Source organism: Canis lupus, chromosome X (genome assembly GCF_048164855.1).
Source record: "Canis lupus baileyi chromosome X, mCanLup2.hap1, whole genome shotgun sequence".
NCBI lineage: Eukaryota > Metazoa > Chordata > Mammalia > Carnivora > Canidae > Canis > Canis lupus.
In genome coordinates, this window is record NC_132876.1 from 19851905 (window position 1) to 19870910 (window position 19006).

The 19006-nt window shown below is 43.1% G+C and overlaps 1 protein-coding gene across 3 annotated transcripts in view; it reads left to right on the forward strand.

Moving 5' to 3' along the window:
- Nucleotides 1-17436, forward strand: part of GPC4 (glypican 4) — a 116872-nt gene extending 99436 nt beyond the window's left edge. For all 3 annotated transcript variants that reach the window (XM_072818115.1, XM_072818114.1, XM_072818116.1), the window contains exons 4-9: nucleotides 7008-7173; nucleotides 11918-12048; nucleotides 12155-12301; nucleotides 13110-13246; nucleotides 15075-15250; nucleotides 15354-17436. In XM_072818115.1, the coding sequence (XP_072674216.1) occupies nucleotides 7008-7173; nucleotides 11918-12048; nucleotides 12155-12301; nucleotides 13110-13246; nucleotides 15075-15250; nucleotides 15354-15556 (960 nt within the window). In that variant the 3' untranslated portion in view covers nucleotides 15557-17436. The remainder of the gene's footprint in view (nucleotides 1-7007; nucleotides 7174-11917; nucleotides 12049-12154; nucleotides 12302-13109; nucleotides 13247-15074; nucleotides 15251-15353) is intronic.
- The last annotated feature ends 1570 nt before the right edge of the window (nucleotides 17437-19006 follow it).

Consider the following 19006-nt stretch of genomic DNA (forward strand, 5'->3'; position numbering starts at 1 on the left):
AGTCAAAGTATACTTGCCTTGCTTCAGATTTTTGGGCCCAGACATCCAGTGATGGCAGCTTACTAAGCTTTACAATTCCCACTCAGAAAAGTCCCTATAATTAGTAACAAATGGTTCAAGAGCACCCTGGCACTACACCTCTCTGTAGTACTTATTCCTTCTTTTACTTGTCATGGCTCATGATGCCTTTCCTATTTACCTGCTCCAACAGCAGTTTTGCCTGGAAGGGTGAAGTCTGTTGTGGTCTTTGAGAAGTGCACAAGTGGTAACATGCACCATGAAAACGACTAGCTCCTTTGCCAAAGAGACTTGCATTCTCATGGTTTCAATTAACATTGACATAATGGGACTGTGTCTACAGCCCCCCCAAACTCCAGGGGCTATAATTAGAAATCCGTGCCTTACCCTTGTGATATCTAAATGGTTGTCCTGCCTTGAGAATAATTTCCATTGCTCCCCCTTTGATTTTGTGTGTTCACAATGCCCCAACACCTGCAAGAGTACTGCACAAATTATTTTGCCATTTCCTGAATCATTATAAATGGAAATTGTGTAAATGTCTGTACAAAAAGCCTTTAAAAAGCTAGGTGTAGAGATCTATTCAACCCTGAATTTGTTTTCACTCACAACCCTTAAACACTAGCATTGCAACGGTGGGGCTGTAGCTGAAAGTAGGGGAGGAAGTGGGGAGTGTTAAGGACTTGAGATGGCGTGCTCTCAGGACAAAAATTGAGCCCTCTGCTTTAGTTTTATCTACAGCATATCAACAAATATTCCTTAGTGGGCCCTGATTTGTTCCGCATATTTTGTTAGATCTTAAAAATCCTATTATGAGGGTAATAGGAACATCTCATCCTCCTTTGGGTGTGTTCAGTGAATCCAAAACTAGGAAGTTGTGGGGGTGCCTGGGTGGCTCAGTTGGTTAAGCATCTGCCTTGGCCTCAGGTCATGATCTTGGGCCTGGGATCGAGCCCTGCATCAGGCTCCCTGCTAGGTGAGGGATCTACTTCTCCCTCCTTCTCTCCTTCTCTCTCTTTCAAATAAATAAAATCTTAAAAAAAAAACCCTAGGAAATTGTTGAATAAACTCATCACATCTCACAGCATGTTTGGGTTCCCTATCTCTTTTTTTCTTTTACCGTAATTTTGGGAAATATTTCCCTTTATTTTTATTGGGTGCTTATGTTACCAAGCAACGGATAAAATCTAGGTCTTTTTTGTTTGTTTGGTGCTATTGGCTTTGCATCCTTTTTGTTTGTTTGGTGCTATTGGCTTTGCAGACCAAAAAAATGTTGCAGCAAATGTATGTTAGGGACTGGAATAAACTAAAAGGAAATGTGTTTTTAACTTCAGTGCAGCATGTTGACTGCCATCACTGTAGTGTGGCTTAAGGCTCATTTGGATTTACCAAAATGAAATCCAGGCTGCACAAAGAGCTCTTCTCCAGCAGTTTTCTTTTTTTCAGCTGCTTTGCAGTAGTTTTTAATGTGGTGTTTGGAAAACACAGATTATTGAGTAAAAGTCTCAATCTATATTAAAAGAGTCTTTGCAGAAAAGGGGACTTCTCTGCAAAGGCTTTTTATAGCAGAAATGGCATGCACATGTCAATGTCAAATATATATCGGGTGGCAGGAATGAGTATCTTACAAAAGAGTAATGAGGATTCTCCATCGTCCCACACCCCAAGTCCCACTTTTACCATGAAACACAGACAGCCTCCTAAAATCCTAAGGCATTTCAACATTTAAAAAGGCCTTGATCAGTCTTGAAGGATTTTATAAGTTTTGGAAATTGGCTGTTTAATATTTCTTCATTCTGGGTCAGTAACTCAGATTTTGATTTGAAGGGAATATATAGAAGTATTGAGTCCAGACGATGTCCCCTTTCTACCATACTGTCTCCCAAAACTAAACAAGTCAAACCACCTCATTCTTAGATAATGTCAAACATGTTTCTTACATAACCTCCCACTTCCTAGTAGAAATCGATAATCTCTGCTACATTTAGCTACGATTCTTTGAAACCGTTAAAACTTTGGTAAAATACGTGTATTATTTTTTGGAGTGTTTAAGTGAGCTCTTTCTCTCTCTCTCTCTCTCTCTCTCTGTGCAGCAGTGTTTACTGGAGCTTTTGAATTCTTTGTGGGCAGGGACCGGTAGGTGGCTTATATATTTTTTCCTCACCCTTGTAGCGTCTCGACCCATTATGAGGATATAGCATTGGCTGAGTAAGTCTTTGTTGGTCATTAAGCAGTACGTCATCTCCTCCAAAGGTCTAGTCAGGCATACCCACCGTGTGGATGAATCCTAACTTGCCCTCCAATGTAAAAATGATTTCATTTGGTCACTTAATTTGAAAACTGCAAATTCTTACCAGAAAACCAGCCAACCTCATAGCCTAATGTTCACTGTGTGTAGACAGGCTGTGCTAGGTCTGGGGCGTTATGGAGAAGAACTGGCTTCATGTGCTCCCTTCAGGTTTCCCTCACTGTTCTGTTACTCAAAAGAAGCCATTCTGATACACAACAAGGAAGTTGAGTGTACCTGCTCTAGAACCAAAATGTGCACATTCAGGTCTTAGCTATTCCCTTGAAGATCTTGTGTGAGTCCCTTAATCTCTTTTGATGTCTCCTTTCTCATCTGTGAAATGAAATGATAATACTCCTCTCATACGATTATTTGGAGGCTTAAATAAGTTAATACATGCAAAGTACTTAGAAGAGAGCCTGGCACATAGTAAGCACTCTATAACTGTATCTTATCTATCAGTAAAAACCAATAAAAGTGACCAGTAGACAGCTAATTCCAACACTGAACAGAATATGTGTCTTTTCTGTTTTGACATCAAGACTCTTCATGATCATGAAACCGTAGAAGCTAAATAAGCATTTTCTCCTGAGATCATTGGTCCATTCTTTATGTTAGTGGTTCAAAGGGGGAAGGGAGGGGTGTCCAGTTTTCCCTTCTCTGTTTCTAAATATGGTTTTAAGAATCTCTAAGGGAGGTCTGAAAAATGTGCCTTTTATCAAAGCAACCCTAAACCACCCAACTCCCACTCCCATTCCTATCCCAGCCCCAAGGATTCTGGCATTGGGGCTCAGCAGTCCCTTCTAAACAATAGGAAAACCTCAAATTTTGGTCAAGAGTGTGACCCAAAGGAACAATATTGTTGAATATTTTAAGTTGGCATGCTGTGCCATAGAGCATCAGTATATAATTAAGGATTAAAAGGTGGCCTTGGAGTAAAGTTAACCCTTGTGTTAATCCCCACATGACAGGATCCATCCATTGGATTTGGGTCCCCATGTAAATGTACTCTAGAAAGTAAGGGAGTAGAATGTGAATGAACTTGAATTTCTATTCAAAATAAGTAAAATGCCAGCAGGAAGCCCTTGAGGATTCCAAGAGATAGGCAACCATTTTGTTTCTCCACCGAGTACTCCAGAGTCAAAAGGGAGAGGTCCTTGGCACCTTGGGTTCACCATCCTGAGCTTGTTTGGATCCATGAGGGTGGGGACCCAAGGCCTCAGGAATGGTCATATTTATTGGTACTTCCTCTCGGGGGGCTGAACATTGCAGGGGGGCCCCTGTTTCTTTCCGTTTTCCTGTGTTAAAACCCTTCTCTAGGGGCTCCTGGGTGGCTCAGTTGGTTAAGCATCTGTCTTCAACTCAAGTCCTGATCCTAAGGGTCCCAGGATACAACCCTGTGTTGGGCTCTCTGCTCAGCGGGGAGCCTGCTTCTCCCTCTCCCTCTGCCCTTCCTCCTTGCTTCTGTGTGTTCTCTCTCTCTTTCTCTCTCTCTATCAAATAAATAAACATAAAAAATAACAACCCTTCTCTGTACAAGGGCCTCATTCCCACACAAGAGTTTTGTTTCCCAGGTCTGAATAATGTGAAGTTGTGCAGAGTGGTCTAAATAGCGGTTGTGAGACAAAAGACTGTTCAATTTCCCCTAGCCTGGGTATGGCACAGGTTCTTCCCCATAGTGGTTTACTTCTAGAACTTTACCATCTCTCTTCTCCATTCTGATGGGTTTTTTTTTTAAGATTTTTAAAATTTATTTATTGAGAGACACAGAGAGAGAGGCAGAGACACAGGCAGAGGGAGAAGCAGGCTCCATGCAGGAAGCCCGACGTGGGACTTGATCCTGGGTCTCCAGGATCACACCCTGGGCCGAAGGCAGGTGCTAAACCACTGAGTCACCCGGGCTGCCCCCGTTCTGGTGTTTAGTGATTACATAGCATGTTAAAGCTGAGTCCTTGGTGATTTTTTTTTTTTTTTTTGGTGATCATTATTAGTAGTTAGACAACCAGTTACATGTAGAGCATGAGCCAGTACTTAGCCAGGGAATGAAATGGAAGAAGTCTGCCAAACTCAGCTTAATCTTCCTTTAATAAAACTCAACTGTGTCATCTTGTTTGGTCCCTGTCTTTAAACTTGAGCTGACATCTCCCTGTGTTAGGGCACTGTACTACAAGGTCTACTGCATCACAGATTTGACTTACAATGGAATGAAGAATACAGTGGACCACAAATAGTTAAGAAAACGAATGGGAAGGTCTTTTTGGAGGGAAAAAATTTGTTGAATATAACTATTGCGTTTTAGATTTTTGCTTATTTTCTAAAGGCCCATACTATTTTGGAATGTGTTTGTGCTTCATAGAACAGGTTCCCAGTCACCCCAACCCCCTGCCCACCTGCCTGGGTGACGGGCACTGAGGGGGGCACTTGACGGGATGAGCACTGGGTGGTGTGCTATATGTTGGCAAATCGAACTCCAATTAAAAAAAATACCAAAAAAAAGAACAGGTTCCCTATTCTAACATAGATTCCTACTTGCTTTGCTACCTAATCACAAGTACATTCCAGAATAATCCCCAACATGAGATAGGTGCTCAGTAACTATTTGTTGACACTTGAGCTTTGTACATGTTTCCATACCAGGGCATGGTTTCCTCTTAAGCATAATATTCAACAAATGCCACAGCCTGTTCTTTGGTTTCTCAGTCATTTACACACTAACTCTTCACCTTTCTGAGATACAGCCATTTAGTGGTATCATCAACATGGAACTGAAGTATAGTGTCAAGAGGAAATCAAGTGTGCGTAAGATGAGAATTTCACATCTTGTGTTGAAGAAGGCAGGGAGATGTTTGATAAGGTGCAGTACTAGAATCCGATATAGCAGGGTGACTGTCACCAAGTCAGTTCATCTGTGTGGCCTTGGTTTTCTTATATCTTAAATGTGAGAGCTGGACGATGTGACCTCTAAGGCCCCTTGCAACTCTGACTTCTGTGATCCTCAGATTCTCCAGCCTCCTCCTTTTGCCAGGCCTGTTTTCTCATCTGTAAAGTGAGGGGGTGGAGCAGACAGGTATTAAAGTCCTAATTATCGATGACTTTAGAAGAACGAACTTTTAGCTGTCCAGAAAATCAAGCTCTCCAGACTGGCCCCTCCCCCAGGGTATTGGGTAGCCAAGATTTCACTGCACATTAAAACACAGTTAGAAGGACTAATTTGGGCCTGGTTAGAACTGTGGCGAAGTCCTAATTCTTGGGTAGGGAATGTTGACTCTGACATACTCTGTTACCACCTTGTTTGCTGGAGGTTCCCGCCCCCTTCAGGCCAGAGTTCTGATAGGGATAAGCAGTGGTGTGTGTGCACATCAGATAGGAGCCCATTGGTGTTAAGTTTTCCTCCCGACAGTTCTAACCCCTCATTCCTGTTCTTGAGGGTCCTGTTGATAAGCAGTATCCAAAGTCACACTCCAGAGCAGGTGAAGCACCTTGCTAGATGGCCCCATATTCCAGCATCTGTTCCCTGTGCCAGTATCTGCTTTCAAAAGTTTGTGTGCGCAGAACTGGTTGGGAGCGATAGAGAGGAATGCACTCATCCTCTGATAGTGACTCCCAAAGCAGAGGGCAGGGCAGAGAGAATGGAGAAGTCAGGAACCTTGGGTTAGCCACCAGGGAGGGGTGCATGAGACAATGTCATTGTTAAGAGAAACAGAAAGATACGAGGTCTTGTTTCTCTACAGAGGACGGCCAGCCCTCTCTGACTTTGGTACCACTTTTAGCTTTGCTCCTCCCCTTCCCCGTGAACTTTTCACAGCCCTCATGTTCTGCTACCTCTCATTCTGCTTCCTCTTCTTGTGCCTTTAAGTTCTGGCCACGCACACACTCCTACCTGTGCATCCAGCCACACTTCCTACAATTCCCCCACCCCCAGGCACTCTGCACACTCTCCTCCAGCCCATTTTGTTCTCCCTGGTTGGGATGTTCTCCTTTCACTTGGCCAGTTAAATCCAACCCTTTCTTCCAAGTGTAACTAAAGTCACGTCTCTTCCATTCAGTGTTCTCAGAGCACTCTGTGCTTTACTGCTCCCAGGACTTAGAAGGCCTTCACCTCACCCCAACGTTAAATGTATTCATATTCTTGCCTGTAGGATGAATTGATTTTGCCTTCTCCTCAGCTCCTGGCACAGAACAGAGTGTACACTAGATACCTTTCTTCACCTTGATTGGGAGGTTAAGTGTCAAAGGCCAGTCTTGTAGTCCATGTGTTTGAAAAGAAGACGTGTTTGTGTACCAGTCTGGCAAGCCAGACACAGTGTTGGTAGAGGCCACAGCAGGCCATGTGTGGTGGGCAGGAGATCACCTCTACTCTGGCGTCTTCTGGCCAATCCTGGCACCATATGTGTAAGAGGATTTTGAAACAATTGAGCCATGTAAAATGAGAAGGGGAGTATGTTGGAGGAAATAATGCACACCTGGGTTATTCACGGTAAAGCGATGTTCATCCCTCGCCACCACCCGCTTTCTTCCTAGCACACCCCTTCCTTTTATCTAATCTTCTTCTAGAAGAAGCAGGCCAGGCCTGCTCAGTGTGATCCATCACAACTCATTCTTATGTTGAATTCATGGCCAAAGGTTCAAGGTCAACTTGATGGACTTGGAATTGCTCTGGTACCTCTGTCCCACCATTGTCTTTGTCTTCTCCCCAAACTAGGTCAATCCCACAGCCCAGTGTACCCATGCCTTGCTGAAGATGATCTACTGCTCCCACTGCCAGGGGCTTGTGAATGTGAAGCCCTGTTACAACTACTGCTCGAACATTATGAGAGGCTGTCTGGCTAACCAAGGGGATCTCGATTTTGAATGGAACAATTTCATAGGTGAGTGAGCGAGGGAGAAATTTGTGTCGCCAGACAGAGCTCAGCTTCTGGCCATGGGGAATAGCGTAATTATCATCCGTGAGGGTTCTTCTGTTCCTTGTTGTTTGCCAGAGTTCTTACTATCTTCAAAGTTCCCACCATTCTACAAGTAAATGTTCTCTTGAACTAATGGTGGCATTACGGAAGACCTCAAACACAGTGAATACTGAGTTTTCGTAATGAGAACATGACTTTTTGGCATTTTCCCCCGAAAGGTCAGTTTTAGTTGTATATCCTAGGCCTGTGTTCCTGTAAAGGTGGGAGTACAGCCATCACTGGCTGAGCTTTGAAATCGTTTGGTCTATCATGCTACAACTGAACCTTCTGCATTATTGGCCAGACAACTGCTGGATGCTTGAACCAGGTGAAACCTGATTGGGGGGAATTGAGGGGTTCTGTTTCTGTAGAGGATTTAATAGGAACTGACGTCCCGAAAGAATGGAGGTCCTTTGGCTCTAGTCATGTTAGAGGTAAGCATTCTCACCTGTCTCTGAAACCCAGAGTCCAGACTGCAGTGTAAGGGAGGTACCCATTTTCCAAGAGGATTAATCACCATCCTCGGGAAAGGACAACTTAGGGATCATTTAAATGACTGGTCATCAACTTCCTTGATGCACTCTTAATGCATATGTTAAGTCCTGAAACCTCGTTACAGTACAGAAGCTCCTGATCCTCCATGATAGTGGCACTGCATACACACACTAAGGGCTCACAAAAACAAACTCGGCTTTCTTCCCTGGCCCCCAGTCACATGGGTGTAATTGCAGAACATAAGTGCCTTTAGAAGCACCTGTTTTTCACTTACTTGTTCACATCATGGAACATGGATGCAATTTGCTGGCACTTTTGGGGGCGGGGGATTGGAGTTGGAGAGAATGCTTTTTAGTCTGTATGAGAGCTAATTACCATATTAACTCTGTTTGAAAATGCATCAATAAATTGGCTCCAACAGATTCTTGAGAACACTGACACAAGAAAAAAATAAAAGATGTGAATATTAAGCACTTCAGCACAATTGTAGCCTAAATAGCTCAGAGCTAGAAGACCTGAGAAAATTTACATGCAGGAGAGCTGAGTCCCATGAAAGGGAAGGCCAAAGGGCGGGGGAGGCATGCGCACACTAGCAGTGCATCATGCCCAGAAGGAAGCCATGGGAGAAATTGTAGCTTGAAAATATTTCCACTGGAAATCAAAACTCGTGGCATTTCCAGATCTAAAGTTGATGTTTTTACTCTTTTTTTAAATCCCACCCTCTCCCCCACACCCAGATGCCAGATTTGCAGTTTGCTTCTGCTAAATTCATTTTTGTAAATGTCGGTTAGCCTTTTTACTTTATAGCATCTAATGTACTCATTCTTGGGGCAAAGGAGGAGCATTTGCCATATAGTACAAACAGGGTAGAGTGACAGCTCCCTAGTTTTGCCAACTCTTCTAGAGATTGATCAGGAGTAAGGGGCAAAGGGGTATGTTCCTTGCTTTATTCTCTTGTTCTGACATAAACTGTAACTCATTGTATTAAGATAGAAATTCTCTCGCTCTTTTTTTTTTTTTTGACCTATTTTTCCAAAGAGTTTGCAGGTTCATGTCAAATCAAAACTGCACTCTGGCTTGCTTAATTAATGTTTTCAACCAGGTATTCTAAAACAAGGAGACTGCGTTGCTGCTGTTGTTCTTATTGAGAGTTTTCAAACTACGTTTGCTCTCTTTCAAGAAACAAAATTAAACCCGAGTGCAAATTGATAGAATTTCGGAATCAATTTTCCTCAGTTATTTGAGATGATCTTTTTTGGAGGGATGAGGTATATAATTCATGTCTAAACTTAATTTTTAATGGGTATTTTATTCTTTATGTCTCATAAGCTGATCTAACTGGTTAGGAGTAATAGACATTGTTAATCCCCAGTGCTTTTTTATGAATTTTCACCAGGGTTTAATTTGCTCTGTGGTTGTAGAATTCACGCCCAATTTACATGCCTCTGCTCTAGTTCTTCTCCTTTTTTTTTTTTCAAAGAATTTTTCTTTCCCCTTTAAATGACTGCAGTTAATGAACAGCAAAGGGCTCCCCCCCCCACTTCTTTAAATCAGGTCTTGGGGGTAAGTTGGGAAACTGCCTTTTGTTCTCCCAGTGGGCCCCGAGGCTGAACATGGGGGTTTATGATTATTGGTGGCCCAGTTCGAAAGGAATCACTTTGCCTGGTGTGAAGGGGATGCTTTGTTAATGGATGGGGGCGACCTCGTGCACATAGCCTGAGCCTTGAAATCCTGCAGTTGGACCAGGCCCTTGAAGAGACTAAGGATACATTTTCCACATCTGCCTTCTTCCTACCATGTCCTCTTTTCCCTCTCTTGAATCGTTGTCAGCCTTGATCAACAAGATGGATCCAGTTGAAACACCCTGGACTTGGTTTTATAAGAGGTTGACTCAAAAGGTCAACCCAATACTCCCCCCCACCACCATCAAAACAGCCTGTTTCTAGAGAACCATAAATTATGCTTGGATGCACCTTGTTTTCCATCACATACTGTGGTTGCCTTACTGTCATCTGACTCCTAGCCAACCTTATTAATGTCACACGTTGCTGCCAGCAGGACTTTTATATTGGGGTGTTGGGATTTGGGGGTTGCTGGCTGGAGGCAGGGGTCAGTGAGATATCCTGGAAATGAGAGACCTGTAGCTGAGACCCACCAGAAGAAAAATACCCCAAAGCCACCATCTTTGGCTCTCTTGCTCTCGCTCGCTCGCTCTCGGTCACTCACTCTCTCTCAGCTACTAATCAGGGCTGGCTGCTTCTAGGGCAGAGCCTCATTGATAGCCAAGCATGACTCCCCCCAGGGGTGGGAGGCAGCTTTGCGCATTCCTCAGCTGTGCACCGCACAACGCCATGGCACCGGCCCCAACAAAGGCTCGGCTTCCCTCCATTCCCAGAGTTTACAAAGACGCCAAACAGCCAGAAGAATCGGGTTTATGTTTCCTTTCAGTCTTTCACAAACACAGTGATCTGGCCTCTCCTCGCCACTAGGGGAATGAGTAGTTTCAAAATGCGCTGTTTTTTTCTTGTCTAAACCTCTGCATTTTGGATGTTGATTATCTGTCTATTCATAATATTTTTATTTGGAGCAAGCGACTTCTGCGAAGAATGTGCTTTCTGTACTTGGCAGCCCTGATACTTTGACAATGATGAACACGTTTAAGTCGTGCTCCACTTGTTTACAAAAGTCTCCTTTTGCTAGCACATCAAAAGCATTTTTCCCCCTCTAGCACAATGGTATATTCATGCTGGCAGCCTTTACTTGGAGGTTGGAAGCGTCACTTTATTGGTGCTTACCACAATGCAATCTGAAACTTGATTTGTTATTACTTTAAAAAAAAGTGCATTTCACGGAAATCTATTTGTGGTTTGTGACATTGCAATTGCAGTTTAGAGAAATGACCCCCAGTGCTTTAAAATGTTGTGTTGCATCTGTTCTAGGTGGAAGGTGAAAGGTTGATGACCAAATTTGGTTTCATTAATATGTTGATGCTAAAACTCCTTTGCACCAGAAAGCTGAGGTAGAAGATCCTGGGGGTCTGCAGTGTTCTCTGAGAAGGGCCCATGGTCTTCTGGAAACTAGCCCTCCTTGCTGGGAGCTGCCCTTGGCCTCTTGCTGGGAGCTACCCTTGGCCTACCTGAATCCTGCAGATAAGGTGGCCCTGACTACCCTCTCCCTGCAAACCTTAAGCCCTAGAGTGGAAAGGAGAGCAGACAAGTTGCAAACTTTGGTGCTTGTCAGGAGTGAAGCAGCCCTTTTCCCATTTCCAGTTTGCTTTCATTTTGACCAGGAAATAATCCGGCAAAGCCACCAAGCCTAATAATTGCAGCCAACACATAGGGCAGAAAAACAAGTGACACATATTTTGTTTAAGAGATTTGATGTGTACTAAAACATTCTAGACTCCTCCAGAATGCCAAGGTGACTCACAGAATAATCCGCAAAGACTCACACTGTGAATGCAGGCTTTTTTTGTGTACTGTGTCTTGTGTTGTCTTTTCACCCGAATGAAAAGAGGCACATGTTTGGCTTTAACTTGAGGCCCTTGTGTTTGAAATGGGAAGTTTATCTTAATACAAATTTGCATTTTTTCAAATTTTCATTATTTGAAAAGTCATTAGAATTCCTGGGAACACTGTCATTTGTACTTTCCAACTGTGCGCTCAAGGAGCTGAAAGGGTTTCATTTAAAAAATGAAAGAAAGGAAATGATACGCCAGAATTTTAACGGATTTATATTTTTGAGTCTTGTAAATGGAACCTAAATGAAAAGATCCTAAGAAGTCACTGTGGAAGTGGCATGTTATTCTGCCTCCAGCCTTAAGTTTGTCAGCAGGAGCCAGCTTGGCGCCTTACAGTGACAACCACTGACACACGAAAGAATAAACAATCATTATAATAGAACAGTTCCAATTGGGTGTCCTTGCTGTGGAATAAAGCATTCACCTGGCCATTTCACACTTTAGAGAGCTAGCAACACATGCTGACTAAATGCAGCTTGGTGTAGTAGAAGCGGACAGAAAAACCTGAATTGACTACGACACATGCCCTCTTCCCTCCCCTTCTCCCCCCATCCATAGGAAACAAAGACAGTAAAATAATCAGACTGATCACCCAAGGCCAAACTAACGGTTTACTTTTTATGCCATATTGCTCTTCCCCAAACACCCTGTTAGACGCGATGCTGATGGTGGCGGAGAGGCTCGAGGGTCCCTTCAACATCGAATCGGTCATGGATCCCATCGATGTGAAGATTTCTGATGCTATAATGAACATGCAGGAGAATAGTGTGCAAGTGTCTCAGAAGGTAACAGAGGCAGGATAACTGAAAAGGAGAAACAGAGTCCCTACCCCTACCCCTCCCGAACTTGGGATGCAACTTCCCTAATGTGACCATGAATGCTTCAATGCAGGTTTTCCAGGGATGTGGACCCCCCAAGCCCCTCCCAGCCGGCCGGATTTCACGTTCCATCTCTGAGGGGGCTTTCAGTGCTCGCTTCAGACCATATCACCCTGAGGAACGCCCAACCACAGCAGCTGGCACTAGTTTGGACCGACTGGTGAGCACTTTGGCAGCAGTGGCCATGTTTAATGACCAAGAACCAAAAACATTTGCTCCAAATGCATTTTTAGTTGGAAGGCTTTCAAGTGCAGGTCTTTCAGGTGAAGCTTTTCAAGCAAATTGCATGTGAGTGTCAATAAATTCTGCCTCTCATTTTCTAGCTCATAAAGTTGGTACGTAGTTAGGAAACGTGAGGCATCTACTCTGAGACCATCATTGTGCCTGTCATAGGGAAGCACAGGGCAGTGAGACCCATCCTTGTTTTCCAGAAGCCCGAACAAAGCGGGAGAAGCAGCCATCCTTTTGCCTTAACTAGCAAAAGGGGATATGTAATAAGTGTTAGGACGGTTGGAAAACATAAGCAAACTGCTTTCCACACATGCTGCACACACAGTAGTGGGAGGGAGCGCAGTGACAGACACGGTTTCATAGAGGGGACGGTATAGACGCTGGAACCAGAGTATGAAAGCCTCACAGAAAGACACGGAGTTTTATCATGGTATCCATGGGACCTGGAGGCCAGCAGGCTTCCAATGGTAGTTGTAAATAAAGAGGTAGAGTAGACGGTGGATCTGGGCAACTCCTTGTATCCCACCATTCATTCATTTGAGTAATTCTGTTCTTTTCTGTATAAATTTGATCTGCATTTTTTCTTTCGTGATTCAAGTTGAAAATGCATTGCATAGCACTCTGGAGCGACTTTAGAAATGGTCAAAAGACACATTTGTAGGCAGTTGGGTGTTTTTACACAGGTCTTCTCTTTTCTTCTCCTCTTTTCTTTCTTCTTTTCCCTCTTCTCTAATTAGGTTACTGATGTCAAGGAGAAGCTGAAACAGGCCAAGAAGTTCTGGTCCTCCCTGCCCAGCAATGTTTGCAGCGATGAGAGGATGGCCGCCGGGAATGGCAATGAAGATGATTGTTGGAATGGGAAAGGCAAGAGCAGGTTAGCTTTGGGCAAGTGGATTGGTGGTCTCCCTTCTCCCACATGCCTGGTACTGCGGGGCTCTTCAGACGGGGGTCACTTGGTGTCACTTGAGGGAAGCATCAGTAATGTGGACAGCCTCTAGACAATCTAAGGAACAGGCTTTGCCCCGAAAGCCTTGGGAAGGCACCCAGCTAGTTGCAGCGAGTACTGCCAGAAGTCTGCGGTGGTGGCTCTAGCCCAGTACAGGGGCTGCAGCCCGAGGTCAGGCTGTTCCAGTAGTTCGGTCTTTTTTTTATTTTATTTTTTTTTATTTTTTATTGGTGTTCAATTTACTAACATACAGAATAACCCCCAGTGCCCGTCACCCATTCACTCCCACCCCCCGCCCTCCTCCCCTTCCACCACCCCTAGTTCGTTTCCCAGAGTTAGCAGTCTTTACGTTCTGTCTCCCTTTCTTATATTTCCCACACATTTCTTCCCCCTTCCCTTATATTCCCTTTCACTATTATTTATATTCCCCAAATGAATGAGAACATATAATGTTTGTCCTTCACCGACTGACTTACTTCACTCAGCATAATACCCTCCAGTTCCATCCACGTTGAAGCAAATGGTGGGTATTTGTCATTTCTAATAGCTGAGTAATATTCCATTGTATACATAAACCACATCTTCTTTATCCATTCATCTTTGGATGGACACCGAGGCTCCTTCCACAGTTTGGCTATCGTGGCCATTGCTGCTATAAACATCGGGGTGCAGGTGTCCCGGCGTTTCATTGCATTTGTATCTTTGGGGTAAATCCCCAACAGTGCAATTGCTGGGTCGTAGGGCAGGTCTATTTTTAACTGTTTGAGGAACCTCCACACAGTTTTCCAGAGTGGCTGCACCAGTTCACATTCCCACCAACAGTGTATGAGGGTTCCCTTTTCTCCGCATCCTCTCCAACATTTGTTGTTTCCTGCCTTGTTAATTTTCCCCATTCTCACTGGTGTGAGGTGGTATCTCATTGTGGTTTTGATTTGTATTTCCCTGATGGCAAGTGATGCAGAGCATTTTCTCATGTGCATGTTGGCCATGTCTATGTCTTCCTCTGTGAGATTTCTGTTCATGTCTTTTGCCCATTTCATGATTGGACTAGACCACTCTCTTTCACCATACACAAAGATAAACTCAAAATGGATGAAAGATCTAAATGTGAGACAAGATTCCATCAAAATCCTAGAGAAGAACACAGGCAACACCCTTTTTGAACTCGGCCATAGTAACTTCTTGCAAGATACATCCACGAAGGCAAAAGAAACAAAAGCAAAAATGAACTATTGGGACTTCATCAAGATAAGAAGCTTTTGCACAGCAAAGGATACAGTCAACAAAACTCAAAGACAACCTACAGAATGGGAGAAGATATTTGCAAATGACATATCAGATAAAGGGCTAGTTTCCAAGATCTATAAAGAACTTATCAAACTCAACACCAAAGAAACAGTAGTTCGGTCTTTACAGGATTGAATCCTTGTGGTTCTCAGCCCAATGGCCTGGCTCCCCAAAGTTCCAGTTCCCAAAAGGCCTCATTCTCTTCGGGGATGTCTTGTGTTGCTCCCCTAACACACTTAGTAACTCTGCTAAGTACCCACTGTATCGGCACTTGACTCTGACTCACCAACCTCCGTAAAAGGGGTAGCTTTCCAAAAGGTCACCATCAAAGCAGAGAAACAAGAAATGAAAGAACTTTCTCATGAATTGTACCCAATGGAAATACTAGAATCTAGGCAGAATACTCTGATGATCTGCGGCGACCATTTGTCTTAACCACTCCTATTCACAGGGTCATTTCTCATTTCAGATACCTGTTCGCAGTGACGGGAAATGGCTTAGCCAACCAGGGCAATAATCCAGAGGTCCAGGTTGACACCAGCAAACCAGACATACTGATCCTTCGTCAGATCATGGCTCTTCGGGTTATGACCAGTAAAATGAAGAATGCATACAACGGGAACGATGTGGACTTCTTTGATATCAGTAAGCATTTGTGGTTTGGAGCTTAAACATTGTTCTTTGTACCAGCTTGTGATGAGGACTAAGTGGATTGAAATCTCTATTCCTTTTTTTTTTTTTTAAATAGGTGACGAGAGCAGTGGAGAGGGAAGTGGAAGTGGTTGTGAGTATCAGCAGTGCCCTTCAGAGTTTGAGTACAACGTGACTGATCACTCTGGGAAGAATGCCAATGATAAAGCCAGCAGCCCTGGTGCCCTTGTGGGGGCACAGCCCTACCTCCTTGCTGTCTTCTGCATCTTGCTCCTGGTCATGCAGCGAGAGTGGAGATAATTCTGAATCTTAGAGGGAAAAGTTTTCATCAAAAAGATAAAAAGGCACCAGTTATCACTTTTATACCATCTTAGTGACTTTGCTTTTTAAATGAATGGACAACGATGTACAGTTTTTACTATGTGGCCACTGGTTTAAAAAATGCCAACTTTGTGTTTTCATTCAGTTTTGTGGGGGAAAGGGACTCGTATGTAAAGTTGATTCCTGCTCCCCCAGAATCATGTTAAATGTGGCTAACAGTGTAGGTACAGAACTGTAGTTAGTTGTGCATTTGTGATTTTATCACTCTCTTATTTGTTTGTGTTTTTTTTTCCTTTTTGTTTGTGGGTTTTTTTTTCTTCAGTTATGATCTTACCTTGTTTCTTACAAGAAAACCAGGGTCCTTTCTTGGCATGTAACATGTACGTATTTCTGAAATATTAAATAGCTGTACAGAAGCAGGTTTTATTTATCATGTTATCTTATTAAAAGAAAAAGCCCAACAAGCAGTAAAAATTCCATTCATCCCTGTTGTTTTAGTTGCCTTATCTGGAGAGAAGTGGATGTGATTTTTTTTTATTATTATTATTAAGTTAGGACAGAATGTGAAGGCACGGGGGGCTTCTGAGCCACTTGGTGGGTTGTATTAAGGCATCAATACGAGAAGAAGGCTGTACTTCATTGATAGCCAGGGACTGGAAGAGACTGCAGACTACACCTGTCTTGGCTGAACTGAATTACATAAACTAAGATCGCAGGTAGATAGGTCTATTTCTCGAACCCACTTATACTAAAAAGTGGAACCCATTTAGAAGATTCTTTTTCATACACTCTCCCTAGAAATATAGAAGGCATTCAGGACGTCTGAGTTATCACACGTTCACACTTAGTTTGGGGGTGGGTTTTTGTCTTTTTGTGTTTTATCCAGGCAAGTTAGCAAGCCGCTGTGTGCTGGTCTTCATGTCCACACTGACCTGCTTTAAATTCCTATCCTGATGGCAGAAATGACCAATTGACTAAGAAGATCATTTGGTCCCCTTTGTTACAGTGTACCAGATTTCAACCCCAACCACATAGAATAGGGAACTGTCTGGGCACCAGCCCAAACCAGGGCACAGCCCAGGCTCACGGAAGAGCTGTCAACACTCCTCCGAGCAAAGATTTTGCCTGTGCATCTACATTTGGTTTGGGATCCCAATTTTTGTAAAAAGAGATTTCTAAAGTGCCCTACTTGAGTTGTCTGCCTGGGCCCCTGCCTCAGAAAGGCAAAGGGCTGGCTGTGCAGTTCATGGTCATGTGACACCCTTTCAGCCAAGAACTCCACTTGGTGGGACCTGAGTGTCCAGATATTTTTCACATAATGTTTTTGTTTGGAGGGGGGACAGGAAGGAGTAGAGAGTCCAGAAGATAATAGCTTAGTGGTGATCCCATAGCCACCAGGGGATGGGGGGATCTTGCAAAGGCTGGTTCTGTTGTCCCTGGGTCCCTAGGACTCCATTCCTCCTATCCTTACCAAATGTCAACCCATAAAACTATGAGATAGTAACAAATCCCTTGAAAAAGGAGTTCCCAAAAAGTCTTCAAAATGAGAAAATCCTGCAAGTCTCTTCCTGCCTTAGACCCCCATTAAGATCCTGACCTATTCCACAAAAGCTAAAACCCACAGAGAGGTGGTTTGTGTTCCTGTTCAGATCTTCAGTTGTAAGACTAATTCTCTATTTTTATATTGAAGCATAATTACTCAATAGCTCAGGGTCTATATTTCACTCGACTTTTTACACCAAATTCTGCGCGAATGGTCAACATGGAATATTGGGGGCTGTTGTAAACAGAGGCTTAATTTTATTAGCAGTAGCCAGTTATTTATTCAAGCATGATGTTAATAAAATAGGCATATTCTGGCTGGTGTGTATAAGTGGTTTTTTTTGTTGTTGTTGTTTTAAAACCAATCACGGAAGACCTAAAATGAAAAGGTGCTCCATTTATATATGAGGAAAAATGGATTGTAAATAGCTAAGCTGCCTTGTGAGAACCTGGAAAATGTGCTGATACTTAGTAACTACCTCAGTTGTGAGGAATTTCCTTTTTAGCTTAGACTGCCATTACTTTGACTTGGTAGAAATGAATCTGGTCTCCAAAATGTGGCTCAAAGAGTTATCCCCGTAGACCTTGTGAGATTGTTTTTAATTTAAAACTTTGAACTCTGCCCAGCTGTTTTCTTTCAGTCAACTTCTCTACACCAATAACATTTTCCGAATTAAATATTCTTGAAGGTTCTTCTGGACTCTCACTGATTTGTTTTCTTTCTTTGCATTTTTTCCTGTGACCTTTTTATTATTTAAATTGTCTCTTGCTTTTGAACTTGAACTATGAAATAAACAAATCATAGATTTTTCCATTCAGATCAGACTGGATAACTCTTGGCTTCTAACCAGCTGGCAGGCTCACCATTGCACTCTGCCCCACCCCCACCCCGACCACCGCCAAAAAAAAGAATAAAAGCAAGTTGAATATTCTAAAATCTTAAGAGTTCAGAGTATGAGGTAGAATAAAAGCTTTGTCGGCAGACCTGACATTCCCAAAGTCTCAGCTAATAGCATATGATTTTGTGTTTTACAAAGTCATTTGGAAATTATTTTTCTTTCCAACACTTCACCACCCTGTACCTTAAGAAAAAAACATTTTGACGACCCTTAGATTTACATTTTATTTCAAAAACAGCCTGTAATTAGCACCTATTATTTGATAAAAGACAAAGTACAAATAATTGACATGCATTTTAAAACTTAAGATCCTGAGGGTTAGAAACCTAACAGTTTTCCTGAAGTAGAATTTGTCATTGGTGATTCTAGAACTGACATAAAAATAGATGTAGATGATGCTATGCATGCAACATTCTGCTTGTCCTTTCATGTCTGCTGAATATGCCCTCTTGCAGAGCTGAAGGGTGGTAAGACACTGACAGGGTCTGCTACAGGAGGCTGCGTGCGGGCATGCTCACTCTCAAGCCAATGCCCAACTACCATACAACTTTCTCTTTTTGAAATGAGGAAACAAACACTGACAACTATTTTTATCAACTTAGAACTTTGTGTGGACAGTATAGCTGTGCATTCTGGGGATATGCTTTATTGTCCAATTCAGTTTCTATTTTTAACCTTCTCTAGTGATTTTCTTATGGATACAAATGTGAAGAATCTCTGAAAGATAATCATCTGGTAATCTAGGAATTCTAGTCCAGCAGTAAGGCAAATCCATATGACATTTACTTGTCTAATTTTTTTCATTGGGTAATGTTCTGACAGGGTTTAAAAACCAAAATGTAGGGATCCCTGGGTGGCGCAGTGGTTTAGCGCCTGCCTTTGGCCCAGGGTGCGATCCTGGAGACCCGGGATCGAGTCCCACGTCGGGCTCCCGGTGCATGGAGCCTGCTTCTCCCTCTGCCTGTGTCTCTGCCTCTCTCTCTCTCTC